Below are 21,565 nucleotides of genomic sequence, written 5' to 3'. Positions count from 1 at the left end.
CGTCTCATTTTACAGATGAAACAAATGGGAACTAAAAGTCCCTTGGCCAAGTGGTCAGAGTGTAGATACTCAGGCCACTGTGACCACCAGCCTGAAACCACTTCCTGTAGCAACAGAGCCAACATTAGAACTTTGGCCGCCTGATTTCTTGCCAGTGTCTTTCCCAGCTAGGAAACAATTCAGTTAAAGTGGGCTTTTTCTAATAAGTTGAAAATCTTCATTTATTGTGCTTGCTATTTTTTATTAATAGACTTTTCAAAATAACAGCAAAGCTGATGAGTTCACATGACTAAAGAATTCATGTTATATAGAATAGTTCCACATAGCATACACATCTCAAACTTGAATTATCTGTATCTTTGAGGTTTGTGGCTGGAGTCTTAAACTTGTAAAATTAGAATTCCATTACTATGCTTCTGAAGGCAACATAAAGATTAAAAGACAAAGTATGTGGTAGGATACTGCCGTTCCTAAACTTAATGACCTAAAAGGAGAAAATTTGGAAGAAAAAAGTACTGTCAACCTTCTCTTAGTTTCAGGTAACTTACCTTTGATTTTCTGAGATAAAATTTAAGCAATTGATTCACTAAGCATCATTCCTGACCTTTTTTCTTTTTTCCTTACCAATAATTATTCCCATATGATTCATGCAGAAATGGAAATTTGGTAATTATTGAGCTAATTTGATCAACGTTGACAATCAGCTAATTAATCCCGCCCCCTCTCCTTCTTTTTATGTATTAAGTTTGTTAACTTATCCTGTAGAAAACTTGGGTCAAAAGGACAGGATTAAAATATATATATAATATATACACACACACACACATACACGCACACACACAAACACACACACACACATATATATGTATATATATGTATATATGTATATATTTGCCACTTTATATACACAGTCACTAATTCACTATATATATTGCCTTTATATTTGTGTGTATACTTTTATACATATTTATAAACATATATATATATATATATGTATTTGTTTATGTAATTCCCATGTAACAAACATTAGGCATAGGAATGAAGCTCAAATTGGTTTTCTAAACTTAGCAAGGTGATTTATTTTTATTTGCTGTGGCCTAATTATTTTGTTTCTATAGCATTTTATATACATAGTAATGTCTAGAATTCAAATAGGGCAATGCTGTTTCTTGGAGGTGCTCAGTAAGAATGGCCCATTAATCACATCTCTAAAAGTCTCCAAGGATGTGTTTATTGAGAGTGACCTTGGTCAAGTAACTTAACCTGTCAGAACCTCAGTTTCCCCGTCGGTAAAAGGGAGAGCCATGAAGTGAAGTCCCTATCACACTGTCTGTCACATAGACAGCACTCAATACATGGCTGTTCCTGCCCCTTAATGACTTAGTCACCTTGACACTGTCCCTCCTGGTAAAGAAGAAATAAGCATTATCAGCCTCAGAGTAATTAAAACGTAAATATCAGACACAAATCAGTTAAATGGGACAGAAAAATCAATGTTATAAGGTATGTGAGCTGAGTCAATTATTGCAACTGTTAAATAGAGTAAAAATGTGATGTGTTACAGTAAGCCTAGAGTTTAAATATAAATTCATTGAGGGGATAGGATACTAGAATGGCTGAGGACCCCAGCTCTGGATTCAGATACATCTGGATCCCATCCTGGCGCTACCTGGCTTAAGGCCGTTATGCAAACACCCTCTCAGAGCCTCTGTTTCCTCATTAAAAAATGGAAATAATAACACCTATCTCACAAGAATCGGATGGCTTAATATATGCAAAGTACTAAGCAAAATGCCTGGCACAGAGTAAGGGTTCAATAAATGATAGCTATTGTTACTCTGGTTCCAGAAATTCTCTTCATCAAAGAACACTTCATCATTTTCTCACAATTACGGCCCCTAACCTAATAGCATCGGGCATGGCTTTAGATTTGGAACCTGTAAATCCACCTGGCACGCTCAGCCTGCCTCTCCTCTGTTCCCAGGGATGGTGAACTTCAGCGAGGTGTCCGGATACCCTGTGCTGCAGCACTGGAAGGTGCGCTCCGTGATGTACCACATCAAGCTCAACCAAGTGACCATCTCTCAGGGTGAGCACAGCTGCACTCTCTCTCGCCCACCTGCTCCTGGGGCTTGGATTCCTTTCCACGGAACAAGTCTTTTATCCTTTGGTTAAGGACACAACCTAAAATGTAGCTGCTCCGTGAGATACATAACCTATTCACTCAGATTCACCCTTAAGGGCAAATGGCTGGAATCAGATCCTTTTCTGGGTGTAAACTGTGAGTTTTATCTTGGACTATAGAGGAGATGGAAAGGGCAAGGCTGGAAACACTGAAGATAAACGCTGGCTTTGTCATTTCTTCTGGGGTCACGTAGTGTGTGGAAGGCATATGCAGAAGCAGACTTTTTCTAAATTGACAGAATAAAGCTTCCCAAGTGCAAAGAGTATAACATAGAGGTTCCACATAAGGAACAAAATAAGGGAAAAGGGCAAGAAAGCAGGGACAGGGGAAGGTGGGAAACAGCTTAAGGTTCCTAAAGAGCAAGTGAGAAAAAAATTGTATAGATGTAGATGTACATGTAGATATAATGATACAGAGATAGAGATACAGCCATAGCTATACCTGTTGGTTGCCGTTGAGTCAATTCTGACTCATAGTGACCCTACAGGACAGAGTAGAACTGTACCATAGGGTTTCCAAGGAGCAGCTGGTGGATTCGAACTGTCAACCTTTTGGTTAGCAGCCAAATGCTTAAGATATAGACATAGATATAGATACACACACACACACACACACACACACACACACACACACACACACGGAGTGAGAGAGAGAGGGAGAATGAGAGAGAGTAGTGAATTCTAAACTTACCAACTTAGAACAAATAGTTCGAAAACAGTGAGGCCCCTTATATTAGTATTCTTTACATTTTAGTGGTATAAATGTCTGAAATCAAAATTTTTCCTAGCATTTGAGCAAGTCCAATATGCAGGTTGCAAATGGGAAAATTTCTGCAACTAGGACCTTCATATAGGTATACTTTTCCCTTCTGCCCCAACCTCATGGGCTAGGAGAACATTACTCAATGCTTTCCTTCGAGGCTGCCAGAAGAATGTACCAGATCTGGTGTTTATGTTACAGAGTCTGGCATTGCTGTATTGCATAAACAGGTCACTGAAGTCAGCTAATATTGTTGACAAAGGAGGATAAGACAGGAGAGGTGTCTTAGGATCATCAATAGGGAGGTGGAGCCCCAGGGCTAACAGGAGGGAGGTAAAGGCCAAGGGACGGATGAAGAGATATGAAAAGTATACTCATAAAGGGTGAAGCTTTGTGTGGAGAGAAAGAAAATGCAGTAAGTGTATAAGACATTTCCATAGGGTGCAAAGGGACTCAGAACTTTTTTCTTTAAATACTAGAGTTCTTGGCAAGGAGGAGTTGGCAAGGGATCTTATGGAAGTAAACTCTACTGGTGCGCAAAACACCTAGAAAGAACTAGCTCTTCATTCTGGGAAAACATGGCAGTAGAGACTCTACCCTATCCACATACTCAGTTTGTACCCAGCACATATGCTGTGCATATCAAGTGTTAGCAACCTGACATCTCTGTTGCTGGGCCTTTCAGAGTCACAGGATAGTGTCACATGATGCAGACTCTGCACTGTATGGTGCCGTAGAAGCTTGGACTCTCGTAACTGTACCAGGCTCTGCTTTGCAATAATAGGACACAGGTGTGTACAGTGAAGGCTTTATAAAGCTGAGGCAAGGTACGAAGATAATCTCTTTGGAAAATATTTTGTAGACTATCTTTCAGACAAGTATAGTCCTCTTAAAACAGAGAAAGTGAACCCCAGGAGGTTTGATTGGTATGGAGGGTAACGAGGCAAACAGACTTCTTTCCTCCATTTGCCATTTCCCAGTCCTTTACTTTTGATTTTTTGAAATGAAATATAAGCAGTTTATTAATGCATTTTCTTACCTTTCTTCTTCCCTTATCTTTCCATTACCCATTTCTGATGTCTGAAGGCAATATTTTGCAAACTTTTTTGGGCACACCCCACAGTGAGAATTCATTTAACATCGTGATCTTATACCTACACTCACACCCACATGCACACAACAGAGGCTTCATGAAGCAATACTTCATCTTACCATGTGAAATGTTCTCTGCTGGTATTTGTGTTTCTATTTTAGACTATGCTATTCTTTGTCTTTTTTCAACTGCTATTGTTTGAGCTCACTAAATTAATTTAATGTCATGACCTCTGATTCGAAAAAAAAAGACATTGACTTAATGGGGAGGATTGGCAATGTTCTGCTTAACTTGCACAAAGTTAACAAAACAACCAACTGTTGATAAGAGATTCATTTAGGAATTGGAACTAAATGGAAACGTTTGCCTGAGAGTTCCAACTCTCCAGTGTAATTTTCGACCACATAGGCACTTCCACGTTTGGGGCTGAATTGCCTGGGAATCCAGATACCTGCTCTGTGATTTCTCATTCTTAACTCTTGGGTGATGTTTCCCTGTAGCCCTCAGCAATGCTCTCCACTCCCTGGATGGGGCTACCTCTCGTGGGGATTTTGTGGCCTTGTTGGACCAGTTTGGCAACCATTACATCCAGGAAGCTATCTATGGCTTCGAGGAGTCCTGCTCTATCTGGTACCCAAACAAGCAGGTCCAGCGGCGACTCTGGCTAGAATATGAAGACATCAGCAAAGGTGAGTGACATGCTCATTGGCAAGTACTGACCACCCATGTGCTAGCCATAGGACCACACTTACGGAGTCTGCAGGCAAAGGACTAATTCACATGTTCCCTCAATGTCTCATGCCCATCCTTAAAATTTCTAAGATTTGGATACTAAAGCCAAATCTCACAATGGAAGTGTTGGGGCAATTTTAGATGCAGAATGGGGTCAAAACTATATGACCACTGTGATGGTTATCATAGATGCAGTCCTCTAAAGAGTCTTACTAGCCACTATCCATTCTATTACCCAAGTGAGGACAAAGCATTAGACCTTTCTTATGGAGTGGTGGGGGAGAGGAGAGTGTTGTCGTCTTCTCCAATACTCCTGCCTCCCAACGATCCCAGCCTGCACTGCTTGGCAACCCCTTACAGTAACTACATAGTGTCCCATGTTTAGGCTCATTTTTTCCAAATGATTTATGTTTTCAGTGCACCTACATTGGCCCAAATGCTTCTATAGCTCTGATAAACAGCTTCGCAAATAAATCCTTGTCCACTGTCCTGACGGCAAGTTAATATTTAGTCAAAATGAGTATAAGGAATTGGAATTATTCAAGGCTTTTGGCTTCATCCCCTGGTATAGTAGGCAGACTAACTGGTAAATTTGTATTCTGATCAACAAAGACTGGTTTAGAATTGTCATTCATGGAACTTCTTCTCCTGATCTAATCCTCATGGCATCCTAATGAGGCCAGGTTGTGCACATGTGAATTGCTAGAGGGCAAGTGTTAAAATCAGCACAATGAAAACTCAAGAAATGGGTCATCTTAAGACTCATTAATCAGGGGCCCTCTGAGAATGGGGATCCCTGGCTGTTAGCAGCACTGCAGTGGGGGGCAAATAATGCCTTGGTGGTTGGGATGCTCTTGGTTGTCTGAGCACCATACAAATCCTTGTTTTGTCTTGCTAAAGATGGTAGGGTAGCATCAGCATGATGGCCTCTCTTCTGGCTGGGAATCTCCTCCCAGAAAAAGCAAAAGGCTTGCATCTGGGCTGTTGCTGCTGTATGTATTTCCCCCCAATACTTGGTTCTTTTAAACCTAAAGATATGACCACAGGCTTCTGGTATCCCTTCAAACTTCAGGACTGAAAATTTTTCTGATTCCAATTTGCCAAGAGAGGAGTGTAATGTAAGCAAATGTAGATAAAACCAGTTTCAGCTGGCAAAGCTGTCTTATGTTTCCATGCCAGAGCCTAGGGATTGAACCGAAGGGATGAGTCTTCCTCTATTTCTATGCGACAGTGGTTCAAGGATTACTAGAGTCTGGGATCTCTGGGATATGAGAGTCTGACTTCACCCAGAGATCCTGGTTCTAACCTTCTTTTTTTTCTTTTTTTTTCCTCTCAAGCCGTTACTGTATTCTTGAGGGCAGATGTTGAGCCCAAGAGGGAAATTTCCCCATGGCCTTGGCACTATGCCCTACCCTTCTTGATCTCAATCATCTCTTGCCACTCAGAAGCCAGTTTTGTTAAAGTCCAACTATTGGCTTTAGTATTCAAAAATATGAATTTGGGGGTTCAAACCTCCGACCTTTTGGTTAGCAGCTGAGCACTTAACCACTGTGCCACCAGAGCTTCTTAATGGCTTTACTTATTATTAATATTAAAATATATTCAGACTGGTTTGTGTGTCTTCGTTGATGTCTCTCAGTCTTCCATGTCTACCACTAACATTCTCCTGAGTGTTGCCTCTGAGGCATAAGATTAATCTGTTTTATTGTTTGATCTGGATTTTACTCAAATATTTTTCTCCTCCCTAGACTAATTTTATTTCAAAAGCCTATGTGAGGGCATGCCACTGGTTATGAAATATTAGTGCATAAGGCAAAGAGTTTTTGTCTGCTCTTCTGCACTGTGAGAGGATTGGTACAGAATGGGATTTTACACGCTTATGCCAGTGAATGTGCTGAGAGGACTATACTTTTCATGACACCCAAGTGACATACTTTTTAAACCCAAGTCCTTTGATTACAATGTTGTCACCTGCTGTAACTTTAAAACCCATCCATTGGAAAGGTGGTGGTTTTCTCTGTTCTTCATTTCTGTACCTATGACCAGATACCTAAAATTGCTGATGGACTGAATAGGAAAGGAGGTTTATCAAGGGTGAAATAAAACGGAAAGAGCACAGGACTTTAAGGTTGGGCATCCAGCGTCAGCCAGGTGACTGTGGGTTAGCAATGGACTATCTACACCTCATCTATTATACCCTCTCTGGTCCCTTCCAGGGAGCTCTAGTGGCATGGTGGTTAAGAGCTCGGCTGCTAACCAAAAGGTAGGCAGTTCGAATCCACCAGCCACTCCTTGGAAACGCTATGGGGCAGTTCTGCTGTCTCCTGTAGGGTCACTATGAGTCAGAATCGACTCAACAGCAACGGGTTTGGTTTGGTTGGTCCCTTCCAGCTCTGATAGTTTATGGATTCTTATCAATCTTTATGTGGGAAGCTTCCTCAGATTAGGTATTTGGGTAAAGATTCTCCTCTTCTTTCTACAAAATCACGAGTCCATGCCTTATTCAGTTTTAACTTTCCGGGGCCTGACACAGAGCCAGGCACATGGTAAGCACTCAGTTCATGTTGACTGTTGTGGTTGTTGTTTGCGGTGGTGGTGGTGGTAAAAGTAAAAGCCCCCTGACTGTGGTGACTTCCCATTTCGGTTTTATTAGAGACGTGCAAAATGCTTTCATTATGCCTGACTGATGAAAATTCAAAGATGGATGTTTTTGGTCAGATTTTCAGAAGGCAGGCTTCCATTCAATAGGTACTCATTTGTCATACTACCTCTATGTGTTTTGGCAGTGCCAATATTTAAGAGCACCTGTCTCTAGATAAGTCTGACTGAAGCCTATGAAAAATATACTTCCATTTCTTATTGTCTAAGATTAGCCTGTCTATCTTAATTTTTTTTTTACAGAGCAAATAAAGAATACTAGAAATGAAATATCTCAACCTTATCTCTGTCCATTTCTAAACTTAGTTACATTGTCCCCCATAATCCTTTGCCCTCATGCCGCAAAAAACGTAGTGAGTTTCCTCCTCTTCAGGTTAACCTCTCCGCTTGTGTACATGCTCCCATCCCACCCTGCTTCCTCTTGGGCCTCACTCATTATCTCCTTCTTTTTCATCTTTACAACCTCTTTAACCACTGACCTTACACCTTCCAAATAAATATCTTCCAAATAAATAATCTTTTTATAAACATGAGACCTTTTTTTTTTTTTAACCACTGTTTCATTTCAATACATCACCACCAATTTCTTGAAAGAGTGGTTCATACTTTTATTCTCTACTTCCTCAACTCCATTTTACTTTTTAAATTATTGCTTTCAACCCCTTCACTCCTAGAAATAGCTCTGGAGAAGGAAATCAAGGGCTTCCTATTCAGAGGTCCACTGATAACTTTTCTGTGACCATTCCATTTAGCTCAGCTGAAGAATTTGTCCCTCTTGACCACATCCACCTTCAAAAATCTCTCTTCCCTTGGTGTCCCTGATGCTGCTTTGTCCAGATTCTCTTCCTAAAGATGTGGCCTTTATTTTTCATTCTTTTTTTTCCCTTATTCCTCTAAACAAATCATTTAAATTCTGGTCATTTTCCATGGTTTCCTGCTTGGTGCTCTTCTCTTCTTCACTGTTGCTGGATGATTCTCTTCCACATCCACTTAAACCTACCAGAATCCTCCTCTTTTCTCTGAAGTTCAAAACCTTCTTTGCCTTCTAGTGTTTAGCATTTCTGTAAGGATGTTCTACAGGCCCCTCAGTGATCAACATCTTATTTCTCTTTTTTATTTCCACTTGTAGATTCACGAACTACATTGATGGGTCAAAATATAAAGTGAGGAGTGCTTCTTGATGCTCTCCTCTGTCTTCCACATTCAACCGTTTATGTTTGTCCTTTCACCACCTAAATATTTCTTTACCACGTGTCTCTTAGTCTCCCTGTCTTTAAGGTTGTATTCATTTACAGTATCAGTTCTCATAAGAACTATTCAAACAGCTTCCTCACGTCCTTTTCTTCAGTTTCCCGCCACTCTACTCGGTTCTACACTTTACCATCAGTTATCTTTTTAATTGCAATTTAGTGACATCATTCTTCAGCTTAAGGCCCTTCGCTAACTCCTTACTGCCTTCTTAGCGTGGACGGTACAACTTAATGCCCTTATTAGTTTCCTATTGCTGCTGTAACAAGTTACCACAAACTCGGTGGCTTAAAACAACACAAATTTATTTGCTTACAGTTCTGAAGTCTGAAATCAGTTCCAGTAGGCTAAAGTCAAGATGTCAGCAGAGCTAGTTGCTGCCAGAAGCTCTAGGGAAAATCCTTTTCCTTGCCTTTTGCAGCTTTTGGAGACTGTCTCTATTCCTTGACTTGTGGCTTCGTCTTCAAAGTGCGTCATTCCAGTCTCTGGCTCTGTCATCACGTAGGCTTTTCTCTGACTCTCACCCTGATTCTCCTCTTGTTTCCCTCTTATAAGGATCCTTTTGATTACATTGGACCTACTCAGACTCAGATAATCCAGGATAATCTCTCCATCTCAAGATCCTTAACTTAGTCACATCTGCAAAATCACTTTTGCCATATAAGGTAATAGTGACAGGTTCTGGAGATTATGACCTGGACAGCTTGAGGGCCATTATTCAGCCTACCACACCTCCTGACCTCTCCAGCTACTGCATCACTGACCACTCCCCACCCCAAACACCGTCTTCCCTGATGATACAAGGCTACTTGCTGTCAGTCCAAAACTCTTGCATATGCTTTCAGACAAGGCAAGGTCCCAGAGACTCCTTTTCTACAGCAGTCCAAGGCCACACATATACTTTCTAAACTCTCCACAACTACTCTGTCTGGCTCAGAAATTGTGTCCCCCTTTTGCCGTCCATTTGGAACTCTACTTTTTCCTGGTGTCTATTTCGTTTTCTAATTTCTTGGAGGATCTCCCTAGACCCTTCAGATCAGCAAGTTAGTCTTCCTGGCTATGATCCCTGTGTCTTGCTTGTATTTTTGACTTGCTGTCTTCAGCTCCATGTATTGCAATTAAACGATACCTGTGTCCATCCCCAACTCTGGGTTCAGGACTGAGGTTCCCACTGGCCTGGAAGAGGGCAATGAGACTTTTCCCACTTGTCCTCCATTCAGCCTCCATTTGACCATCTCCTGTTCTACTCTTCAAGAGTCAGCTCAAATGTCACTACTTCCACCACATCTTCTTTGACACTCTTTGTAGAGTTCCTTGCTGCTATTTTATGTTCTCATAGCTCTTCAGATGTATCCCTTTTATGGCACTCTTCACATCTCCCTGTATTGTCATTTCCCTGTATGATTATCTCCCACAAGAATAATCTTGACAGCACTTACCATTTTTCTCTTATTTTCTTAATTTAAAAAGTTTATTTATTTCTAAAATTCAAAATGTATAAAGCAGAATAAAAATGAAAAATAAATCTTCCTCACATTCTTATTTCCCATTAGTCCAGCACTGCTCCCCAGAGACAACCATTGCTACCAGTTTATTGTATATTCATCCAGAGATATGCTAGTCCCAGCCGTTTAGAAGTGAGCAAAGCAAGTTGTAGAGGAGGAAGTATATTAGGGTCTTGTCTGTTTTAAAAATAATATATATAAATATATATTAGTATATCTTCTAGTGTGCCCCCCTCCCTCCCTCTTTCTCTCTGTATACACACATATGCAGTAGTAAGTGCAGTTCGTCGTAACTCAAACACATCATAATTTGGAGACCACCTGTACATACATCCACTTCTCACTTATTGACATGGTTAGGTTCCAAAGACCAGGTTGTTATGTGAAAATCAACATTATGAAAACGTGGAGAATGACCATATCAGATTACAAGATATTATGTGAGACACATATGTCCCTCGTAACCCAAGAGGCAGAAAATGTAGGTGGGCACTATATGTCCCACTGGTAATGAAAGGGTACTGCCAGATGTATGTCATTAATGCACAAAATAATGAGTAGATTTTTTACTATTGTTGTAAATGTGAAATGTTGGATAAAAAGACAGTCGGTAAGTGAGGAGTAGGTGTGTGTGTGTGTGTGCATGCACATACATACATAATATATATGGAAAGTGCATATATAATCTTGAAGTAACTTCAGTTATATGTAAGAGAAAATTATATATTTGCCCCAAAATTAGAGATATGGGGAAAGGATTTTTATGTTTGCAAACTTGTGCATTGTTTTTCCCACAACAAGCATGTGTCACTTTTATAAAGAAGCTATTCTAAAAGATCGAAAAGTATTTTCTGAAATGTCTATATTGTCTTGGGTGAAAATGTATAAGGTTAAATGAATAACGCAAAACACACAATTGCATCGTGTAAACTACGGACCCAAGTTACCTATAAAATGTCTGGGAGGAAGTGCAAAACAATCTGAGCATTTCTTATTCATCTTTGAGTCTTCCTCTCTGACACATTGCCAGGCATGTAAGTAGTATCTATTGCCTATTGAAGGAATGAATCTTCCTTCTATCTTGTTCTTATTTCAGAAACCAGTACAGAGCTATACATCTGTAGATGCCAGAAGTGACTGAGAAAATTTGAACCTTCTTCAAATAAGAACTTCCAGTGGCTTAATTTTAATCCTCCACCTGCCACACTAAGCACAATGCATTTCCTTTCTTTTTTTTTTATACTCTATTCAGGAGTGGATTTCCTTGGGTCTTTTCCTTTCCAATATCACTTCCATTGTTACTTGAGATCTGACTTTTGCCGTCACCTTTTTTTTCCATTGCTTTTGGTGCACATCAGTGGGATTATCTGGGTTGACAAATTGCAATAAGCAAGCTCTTTCTTTCCACTGCATGTTCTAGTTCATAATCCTTTTTTTTTTTTTTTTCCTAACCAGTTGCTTCCTTTCCATGGGGAAAGCTGAGAAGAATGACTTCCTCTTCTTCCATGACAGAAGCTGAGAGTTTTTCCTCTAAGATGGCCTTTAGCTCTGAGTCGTCATAAGTCAAATTAGAGTTAGATAAAGGAGTAAATCACCTTTGTGGCAGCGTATTTCCACCATGCAGGATGCCATATTTCCCACTTTCACCTGTTTGTTTTGGAGGGGATACAGCCCAGAACAGACTCAGTTGGTCCCTCTCCCCAGACTTACAGCTGAGCCAAAAACAATGGCTGAATCTTCTGTCAGCATCCAGTCTTGGTCTGTGAGTGCTGGTCAGCAAAGTTCTGGTCTTGTATATTTTAGGCTGGTGGGAGTCCATAGTCTGACTTGCATAATTGTGCACATGGAGTGAAATATGATGAAGTTAAGGACACATACTTACAGAACTCCAACAAAAAGTAATAACTGAAGTTTCTGTAATGCTTTTATAACCCTAGGGTTGCCAACCAGCTCCAAAAGTTCAGTCTATGCACATTCACGACAAAGAAGTTAACACTCAGGTGGTAAAATAATTATGGCATATAGCTGTATTCTTGAAATGATTCATTCATTCATTCAACGAGTGTTTGCTGAGTGCCTGCCACATGCAAGGCTCTGCCATGAGCAGAGGGGACGCTTAGAGGAGACAGCTGTTCTCTGGCTTTCACAGATGGGCAGGGCTGATGAAGGTGCTGCCAAAGCTGTGCCCAGTGGTGCCATGGGCTGAGGCTCTGGAAGAAGCTCTAAGCTTTCCTAAGCATATGTGTGAGAATTTAATTTGAGCCTTCAAGTCCCTAGGCTCTGAGGCAATGAGTCTAGAGTAAACTGAATCAGTGGATTGAGGGAGAAATAATATTACCAAACATCTGCCTTTTTTTTTTTTTTTTTTTTAAGCACTTACTTTGAGCCAGGCACTTTTCTAAGCATGTTACATAGCTTTTCTCAATTAATCCTCAAACATACATCTAACTTCTCCTCTCCATTTTATGAATAAGGGAACAAAGGCTTAGGGAGTTTAAATAACTTGCATATGGTCATGTAACTAATAAGTAGCAGAGCCAGGACTAAAAAGAATGCCTTTACCTTGAGATATACTGGGAAATGAATCTATGCCATTTTGCCTACCACTGGCACCAAGAAAGAAAAGATAGAGGTATGAAGATTAGTGGACAAAATGAAATGGGAGCAGAACATAATTGTTCTCCCGGAATGGGCAGTACCTGAGGCTAGACTACTAGTCTAAGGTGAAGCCACCTATGGCCACATGTCAACCGTGGTTAGATTTCATGGTGGATCCACTGCCTTTTACCTAGAGTTTTCCAGATTTTTGATTGTTTGTTGCGGGACTTTGTTGGTCACGACCCATGATAATGACACAGTTACTGGATTTTTGCTGCCCTATGGAGCAGTGCCTCTTAAAATTTAATGTGAATATATGTATATCACCGGGAGTCTTGTTAAAATGGAGATTCTGATTCAGTATGTCTGAGTGGGGCCTGAGATTCTGCATTTTTAACAAGCCCCCAGTGCTACTATTTCAAGGATCACATTCTGAATAGCATGACTATTCAGACTTTTCTTGAAGACCTACAGGCAGTGGTCTCCTTTATTGCCCCTGTTCTTCCTGTCCAGTGCTTGGACTTCAACACTAGAGTCATGACACAGAGGCCTGCAGGGTCATGTCCTGGTATTATCACCATACAGAAGTGGCACAGGCAGAAGGACTATTCTGAAAGATCTCCCCTTTGAACCAGGACTTTTCTCGATTAAGCCATTGATCATTAGGCGTGTGTGCAGAAAGTAGCTTGTGTGCAGAATCAGAGACTTAATCCCCCATGCACTGAAAGGAATTGGAAACATGCCAACAATCAGGATTAAAGGCGATAAATTGATTTTTTTTTTTATCCTCTGTGCTGTAGGCAACACTGTCCTCGCCTTATGAGCTCCAGCAATCTAGGTTGTCTAAAAGAGTATTCAAAAGAGGCCCACTTTTTTTTCTTCTAGAAACTACAAATTATTATAGAGTTTGACATTTTAACCTGAATAGTATTTTCGTTGATGGGACAATTCTGGTGGTGTTGTCAAACCCCTTTTATATTATTATGGCTTGACAATAATCACTTATTGTCCATACCATACAATCTGGAAGTTAATTATAGAGTATTCTGGATTATTCTTAATTTCTCTAAATGTATACGTTTTGCCATCACAACTTGATTGATTGCTTCCTAAAAGTGGGCCTGTTCATTCCTTTATTCAGCAAGTACCTATTGAGCACTTTCTGTACCTAGGCACTTGTCTAGACACTGGGCGTATGATGGGGAATGAGACAGAAGAGGTTCCTGCTTTTATGGAGATTATATCCTAGTGTGGAGGGACAGACAATGGCAAGTTAAAAAATCATTGAAAGCAATAATTTCAGATAGCGATAGATGCTTTGCAAAAAATAAAAACAGGTGATGTGAGAGAGGTTGACTGGAGAGTCAGGGCTGATTAGCATGGGAAGGATGTGTGGCAGAGAAGGCCTTGGTGAGGATGATGAGTGGTGATTTTGAGCTAAGACCTGTAAGATAAGAAGGAGCAGGCCATGCAAAGATCTGGGAGCAGAACAATCCAGGCAGAGGAAATAGCAAAAGCAAAGGCTTTACATATTTTTTTAATTCCCATAGCTCCTAACATAATGTAGGGCACATAGGTGGTGCTTCGTAAATGTCAGACTGATAACCAGCATGGTTCTGGAGAACAGAGAGGCTTGAATTCTCTGATAGAATATGAAAAGAAGAAACTCAACCTTTGGCCAAGCTTCCTCTGTTTCCTGGATTCAGCAAGCTAAAATGGCACCAATTTGTTTAGTCCATTCTCTTTTATCCAACATGTAGATCAAGGTCCAAATGGGGTGGTCATTGTGAAATAAGTGTGTGGCTAGAGGATTAATAGCACAAGACATTTATCTACCAGGCTTTTTATTTTTATTAAGTTACGGGCTCCATTCTACAACTTGTAGTTTATCTCTGCAAGAAATAAGTTGGAAAAACAAGATTACAAGAGAAAGGGTGATGCAGGGGAAGATTTTACACCAAGTGTGAGAACCTGAACTGGACGTCACTTGTGGTTTTCACATCTTTGGGTGAAAACACAGTAAGATATCTGTCTCTATTGCTCTACCTACTCTAAGGCAGCACGGTGAGGAGAAAGAGCACTGCCCAGGGAGTCAGGAGACCTGGGTTCTTTGTCTCAGTTGAGCCATTAACCAGTTGACTGACCTTGGGCAAATTATTTAACCCTCTTCAAAATAATCTTCTCATCTGTATAAGAACTAACTTGCATTAGATGATACTTAGAGTTTCTTCTACTTCCACTCTTCTGTGACTCTATAATCTCAGCGAATGATATCCACTTCTCATAACAGCAGACAACATTTAATCATGCCTGGCTCAAGGCTACATAGGTTAGCTCAACTGATGTTATAATGACAGCAGTTTGATGTAGGTGTTTGTAGAATGGGTTAAAAGTCATACAGATCTGCATGTAAATTATTGATATAAAATGATTACATATAAAGAGTAACGTCTAGCACCTGGTAAGCAGTTAATACATGGTGACTCGTTATTACTATTACTACTATTATTATTAGCATTATTTGAATTAAAATTACAGTACAGCTCACTATTTTCGAACAAAATAGTAACTGATAAAAATTCCAAATGGATGCCGGTGAGACTTACCCCAGGTGAAAGTCACTCGTCTTCACAGATATATGATTGTATATTTCAGAATGCACAGTTGCCTACTAACCAGACTGATGGAACAGGCATTCAAAACTCCATGACAAAAATCAGATCAGTATCACATTCTTTGCCAACCATTTTCAGTCTCAGTTGTAGCCCCTTTGCTGGGAAAAGGCCAGAAAGTAAACTCCATTTCTCCCACTTATATGGGAGAGATTTTTCAGGGGGCCGTAAGAATGTGCCCTCCATGGAGTAGGGCCCCTGGGGAAGCTTTTGGATGAGCAGCCTGGGTGTTACTACCTTTTAAGTGCAAAGGAGCTGTCAGGCGCATCTACCAAAAGGAGAAAAACTCATGAAAGTGTCCAGCTGTATCAGCCTTTCCTTTCACCTGTGATTCAAAGTCTGCACCTCTGGGCTTCACTGCCTGTATACAGATGCAGACACTTGTGCTCCAGAGGGGGGACCCTGGCCCTATTAACAACCCAAGTTCAAACATGAGTGGATGTTGGGGTTGAGGGATGACTTATAAGTAGGTTTTGTGTTTTTGTTAGGCCAATCAGTTGTCCCAATTTCAAGTAATCTTGTTTCAGAGGAACATTTTTGTGTTCTTGGAGGTATGAGTAGGTCAATCGCTGCCGAAAGGTGAGGGCCATGTCTACACATCTTGAATAATTTTCTGGACTCCCACTCCATCTCTTGCAATGCTTCATGCCATGCACAGCATCTAGCAGGCATTCAACAAATATTTGTTGAAAGAATACATAAGTAAATGCCATGTTTTTTCTCTTCCTCTCCCCTTTCCAAAGGAAATGCCAGCATATTGGCCTAAGACAGCATCTGCCCAAACACCCTCCCCCTCCACTTTCTGACTCCAGCCATTCATTTCTTCTCCCATATCTCCAGGTTTTATTGGTGTGTGTGCACGTGCGTGTGTGCATGCATGTGTGTGTATAATATCATGTCCTACTTCTGATTGGTGATTGTTAATCTTGAGTTTCCAGCTACCACTTAATGTTGTAAGAGCCAATAGTAGTAGTCTTTCTTTACCACCCTTCCTACACCAAAACAAACCTGTTGCCATCAAGTCAAGTCAATTCTGACTCATAGCAACTGTATAGGACAGAGTAGAACTGTCCCATAGGGTTTCCAAGGAGCAGCTGGTAGATTCCAACTGCCCAACTTTTGGTTAGCAGCTGAGCTCTTAACCACTGTGCCACCAGAGTGCCTCCCATCCTATAGCTGCTTTTATTTTATAAAGTGAGCAGGATGGGTTTCTTTGTGGGTGGTGAGAGGATATATGTTAGGTCTAACGTGAAACCTGTACTTCGACTGAAACCCACGACAGAAGGGTGCTTGCCCTAAGCCATCGTAAAGAAACCTCTTTCATCTGAGCTCATCTGTTGAGCCATCAGTTGTTTCCAGTCCACTTTTAGTTCTCACTCCTCTGTTGTCAGAGACAGAGTTTCCCTGAAGCTCATGGAACCTTTTGGAAGTTAGTTCAGTTATTAACTAGTTGCCGCTGAGTCAACTGTGACTCATGGTGACCCCATGTGTGTCAGAGTAGAACTGTACCCTGTAGGGTTTTCAGTGGTTGATTTTTTGGAATCGGATCACCAGGCCTTTCTTCCAAAGTGCTTCTGGGTAGACTTGAACCTCCAGCCTTTTGGTTAGCAGCTGAGAACATTAACCAACCATTTACACCACTCAGCGACTCCGGTTCAATGATTAGAGGACGTACATTAAAGAGGAAAATTAAAAATAAGTAAGAAAAAACCTACGGAAACCAGCAGTAAATAGGTAAGTATTAAGTAATTAATTTTTTTTTAAAAAAGAGGGTAGTGACATCATTTTCGAACCTGGCCCTACCTGCCAGCTATACAACAAGACGCAGGTGATCAATAGTACAACAGTCAAAGGCCCCAGAATATATCATTTATGTCTCCATTGCTGATGACTAGAAGATAGTTTTCCAACCAGATCCACTTCCGTCTTAAACATTACCAGCTGTATTTTCACTTCACTACTAATGAATTGTAGCCTGCAGAGTCAGTGCTGTGTAAGTCTCAGTTGGCAGCCGTGGAGGGAAGGCTATGCATTCCTTTGCGAGGTAATGATATTTATGGATTTATTTAAAAATGTGTATTGAGTGTCTACTGTGGATCAGGCACTGGCTAGGCATCGGGAATACAATGGTGAATAAAAGAAGGCTCCTAATCCGCTGTGGAATTCTAGATGGTGAAGATGTAACTGTTTCATTTGCCAGCCTCCTCTTGCGTCTTCTCTCCTTGTAATTGGCTTGTCAGTATTGATAGGACAGCTTGGCTGAGTCCTCAGGAGAACCCAGCGAAGAAGACAGGAAAGACGTTGCAAGGTCCAGAACACACCGCCCACCTTGAGTTGTTTTTAGTTGCTGTCAAGTCAGTTCCAACTCATGGTGACCTCTTGTGTGTTAGAGTAGAACTGTGCTACATAGGATTTTCAATGGCTGTGACCTTCCGAGGCGCCTGGGGGTGGGTTTGAACCATCAACCTTTTGGCTAGTAGTTGAGTGCTTAACCATTTGTGCCCCTCAGTTGTTCCCCCCACGTTGAGAGTCCATCCCTCTTCTTGGAGAATTTCTCAGAGACCAGTGTTTGTGTACATTCTCTTAACTACCAAAGTGCCTATACTGAAGGTGGCTGCACTCAGGGAGATTCTGAAGGTAAGTAAGGGGATACATCTGGAGAGCTATGGATGAAAGATACCTTCTTCGCAACATAAAGCATTTCTGGAGAGACGATTTACAGGGCTAAATTGGAACATCTCTGGGACACGTGAGATGTCCCAGACCACCACCTTGCAGCTTTGGGAGGGGTTGTTTGTAGACTACTCATGGTCTGCCAGCGGCCCACTGAGACTGGAGAGGCGACCAAGGGAAAGGGCCTGAGTTAGGTCTAACTTTCTGGGCCCTCATGCCCTGAAGCCCCAGAAAGTGGTCACACTTGGCTGTCGTTCAAGCCCAACATAATTAGAAAGCAACAGACAGCTCAGCCAAGTCATAACAATACAGAGCCTATCAATATGCGTAAGTCTGGCAAGAGACCACTTTCATTCCACTTATTTAGAATTTAATGCCACGAGAGCCCCCTGTGAAAACAAATGCAGAAACCAGGCAGGTTCAAAAAGACCTTAAAATATTTTTACTTTTGCTGATTCAGAAAGAAGAAAGGAAAAAAGAAGGGTAGGAAGAAGCATTTCTTTAGCTCAATCTTTCCATTAATCAGCCCGTTAAAATATGTGCTTTGTGGGTGAAATGTAAAAGGGGACACAGGAGACAGTGTAATGGGGTAAACCAACAGCCTGGACTCCCTGGACATTTCTCTGCATCCTTGAGGTTTTTCTCTCATCGGGTTTATTCTACAGAGGCAGCATATAAATTCTCTCGTTGTATGTGCCCCCATTGGCGAGACTGACTACCATGGTCCCTGCTGTCAGTTTATCACAAGTCTAGTCGATTACTGCGGTAATTGGTTCTGTATATATTGATGTGTTTGGGGCATTTACGGCTTTATGTATTTTAATTTGGTCTGTTTGGCATCTTCCCTTAGAGAGCAGGGACTCTGTCCCTACTTCTTTGCAACTCCCTGTAGGTGTTGCCATAGATTCTGCTCACATTCGATTGAATGTGGGTTCACATGCAATATTGATCACAGTAATGTGCAGGAGGATAATCAGGAAACGCCAGCCCCCAAGCTATACTTGGTCCCTGCCTTTTTCTACAGCGCCACGTAGAAAGAAGAGGTGTAAGTCCCTCAAATTTTCCACAATACCTTTCTTCAAGGACGATTATCATGTTTGAGTCTGTACAGATCATGTACCCTGCATTCACTGGGCTGGTAGTAGAGGTCATTAATGACCTACAGATCAAAATAAAAGGAAAATGAGACCAAAGAAAATCTGTTACTACTCAAACAATCATTCATTTAATTTTTTTTTCATTTATGTATTAGTGATTCAATAAATATTTATTGTCTACTTTGTGTCAGGCATTGGGCAAACGATGCTGTAGAAGAGACATGATCCTTGCTCTCCTTCCACTTATTTAGAATTTAATAATGGGCCAGCCATGGGGGAGACAATACAAGCAAGTAAATAAAGAATAAAACAAAACAATTACACATTGAATGGGAGATGAAGGTAATGAAGAAGTTTCCGTGATAGAGTAGCAGAGGTGGTGGCCACTTTAGAGGGAGTGGTGGGGGGATCCCTTGTGGGACAGTAGTTAAACATTTGGCCTCTAACCAAAAGGTCAGTAATTCAAACCCACAAGCCTCTCTGTGGGAGAAAGATGTGGCAGTCTGCTTCTGTAAAGATTTACCGCCTTGGAAACCCTATGGGGCAGTTCTACTCTGTCCTATAGGGTCACTATGAGTCAGAATTGACTCGACGGTTTGGTTTTGGTCAGGAAAGGCCTGCCTGAGGAAGCAGCACTTATGCTGAGACATGGAAAATGAGCTACAGGAAAGGCGTCCCAGGAGGGAATAGTCAGTGCGAAGACCTGAGGTGGGGAGACTAGTGGGGTCGGATCCGAGTGAGCAAGGGAAAAGTGGCCAGGCGTGAGGCTGGAAAGGCTGGGGAGTGCCCTGCAGAGCCACACAGACCCCAGTTAGAACACTGGGTAGGAAGCCACTGAGAGGAATGTCCCAGTCAGATGTATGTTTTGGAATCACTCCTGCACTGGGTGGAGGATGGGCTCAAGGGAAGCCAGAGTGAATGCGGGGACACTATTAGGGACCTAAAGCAGTAACACAGGCCGTGGGTAAGGAGAGGAAAGAACAGATCTAGATATGATTAGGGGACAGAGAGACTTGGTGTTAGGGTTGATATGGTAGAGGGAGGAGCAGGAGAAGAGGAATCGTAGATAGTTTCTAGATTTTTACTTGAGCACCTGATTGTATAGAAGCACACTTTACTAGTTTAGGGGAGATGGGAAGGAATAAACTGACGAGTGTGGGAATAGAGAGTTGCATGTGGACTTGGCAAATTTGAATTGCCATAGAGACATCCAAGTGGAGAAGTCAAGTTTGCCATTGGATAAGCAGGTCTGGAGCTCAGAAGAGAGGTCAAAGCTGGAGATGTAGATCTGCGAGTGTGAAGACTCAACTAGTATCTGAAGCCCTGGGAATGGACGAGCTCACCTAGAGAGGAAGACAGAGAAGAGTCACAGGCCCAGCACCAAGCCCTGAGAGCTCCCACAGGTAGAGGAGGTTGGGGAGGGGCAGGGGGCAGACAGCAAAGGAGAGTATGAAGGAACAGTTCAAGTAAGGTGAGTGTTTCAAGGATGAAGTGAATAGCTGTGTCTCATCTTGCTGAGAGGTTGAGTGAGATTAGTAGGCCAGACTCTATTACTTGCACTTAAGTTGACTCCAACTCATGTGATCCCATGTGTATCAGAGTAGAACCGTGCTGCACAGAGTTTTCAATAGTTTATTTTTCAGAAGTAGATCTCCAGGCACTTCAGGATGGACTCGAACTTCCAACCTTGTAGTTAGTAGCCAAACCCGTTAACTATTTACACCAACCAGGGACTCCCTAGTTCACTTAGAGTATCATAAAATATTACAATTGCAAGAGCCCTGAAAAATGATGATAGTGGTAATGTATATGAAGGAATATACAGTTATTCATATTTTTCACATACACTGCATTTCTCACCACCCTGTGAAGTAAGGAGGTGGGTGATGTATTGTGACCCTGTTTGGTGAACGGTCTTTTGTGGGTTGTGCTCAGTCACAATGGCTTTGCTTTCAATAGTAAAATCAGGAAAAACCCATTGCCATTGAGTCGATTCTGACTCATAGTGACCCTATAGGACAGAGTAGACCTGCCCCATAGGGTTTCCAAGGAGCAGCTGGTAGATTTAACGGCCGACCTTTTGGTTGGCAGCTGAGCTCTTAGACACCTTCCAAATCAGGGCTTTCTTCCTTGGGGCATCTCCAAGGTGAGTGTGTCATTTCTATGGCTGATGGGCAGTAGAATAATTTCCCACTCAGGACACCTGCCTACAGACTTTGTGTCTTTGCCCTAGGGCCTCCCTATCCTCCAACTGGCAGTCCAGCACCCCTGGCTCCAGAGGGGAGGAAGCTGAGGCCTACAACATGCAGACACTAGTCTGTACTCACAGAGTGTAGCAGAACTGG

General features: G+C 41.6%; 1 protein-coding gene across 3 annotated transcripts in view; it reads left to right on the top strand.

Annotated features, from left to right (window-relative positions):
* ASTN1 (astrotactin 1) overlaps positions 1-21,565 on the top strand; it is a 381,789-nt gene that overhangs the window by 276,280 nt on the left and 83,944 nt on the right. For all 3 annotated transcript variants that reach the window (XM_004372849.2, XM_004372848.2, XM_004372850.2), the window contains exons 15-16: positions 1,985-2,089; positions 4,538-4,726. In XM_004372849.2, the coding sequence (XP_004372906.1) occupies positions 1,985-2,089; positions 4,538-4,726 (294 nt within the window). The remainder of the gene's footprint in view (positions 1-1,984; positions 2,090-4,537; positions 4,727-21,565) is intronic.

The sequence above is a fragment of the Trichechus manatus genome, unplaced genomic scaffold, assembly GCF_000243295.1.
Source record: "Trichechus manatus latirostris isolate Lorelei unplaced genomic scaffold, TriManLat1.0 scaffold00021, whole genome shotgun sequence".
Lineage (NCBI taxonomy): Eukaryota > Metazoa > Chordata > Mammalia > Sirenia > Trichechidae > Trichechus > Trichechus manatus.
Note: the sequence above shows the minus strand (reverse complement) of the source record. Positions and strands in the feature narration are given on the sequence as shown.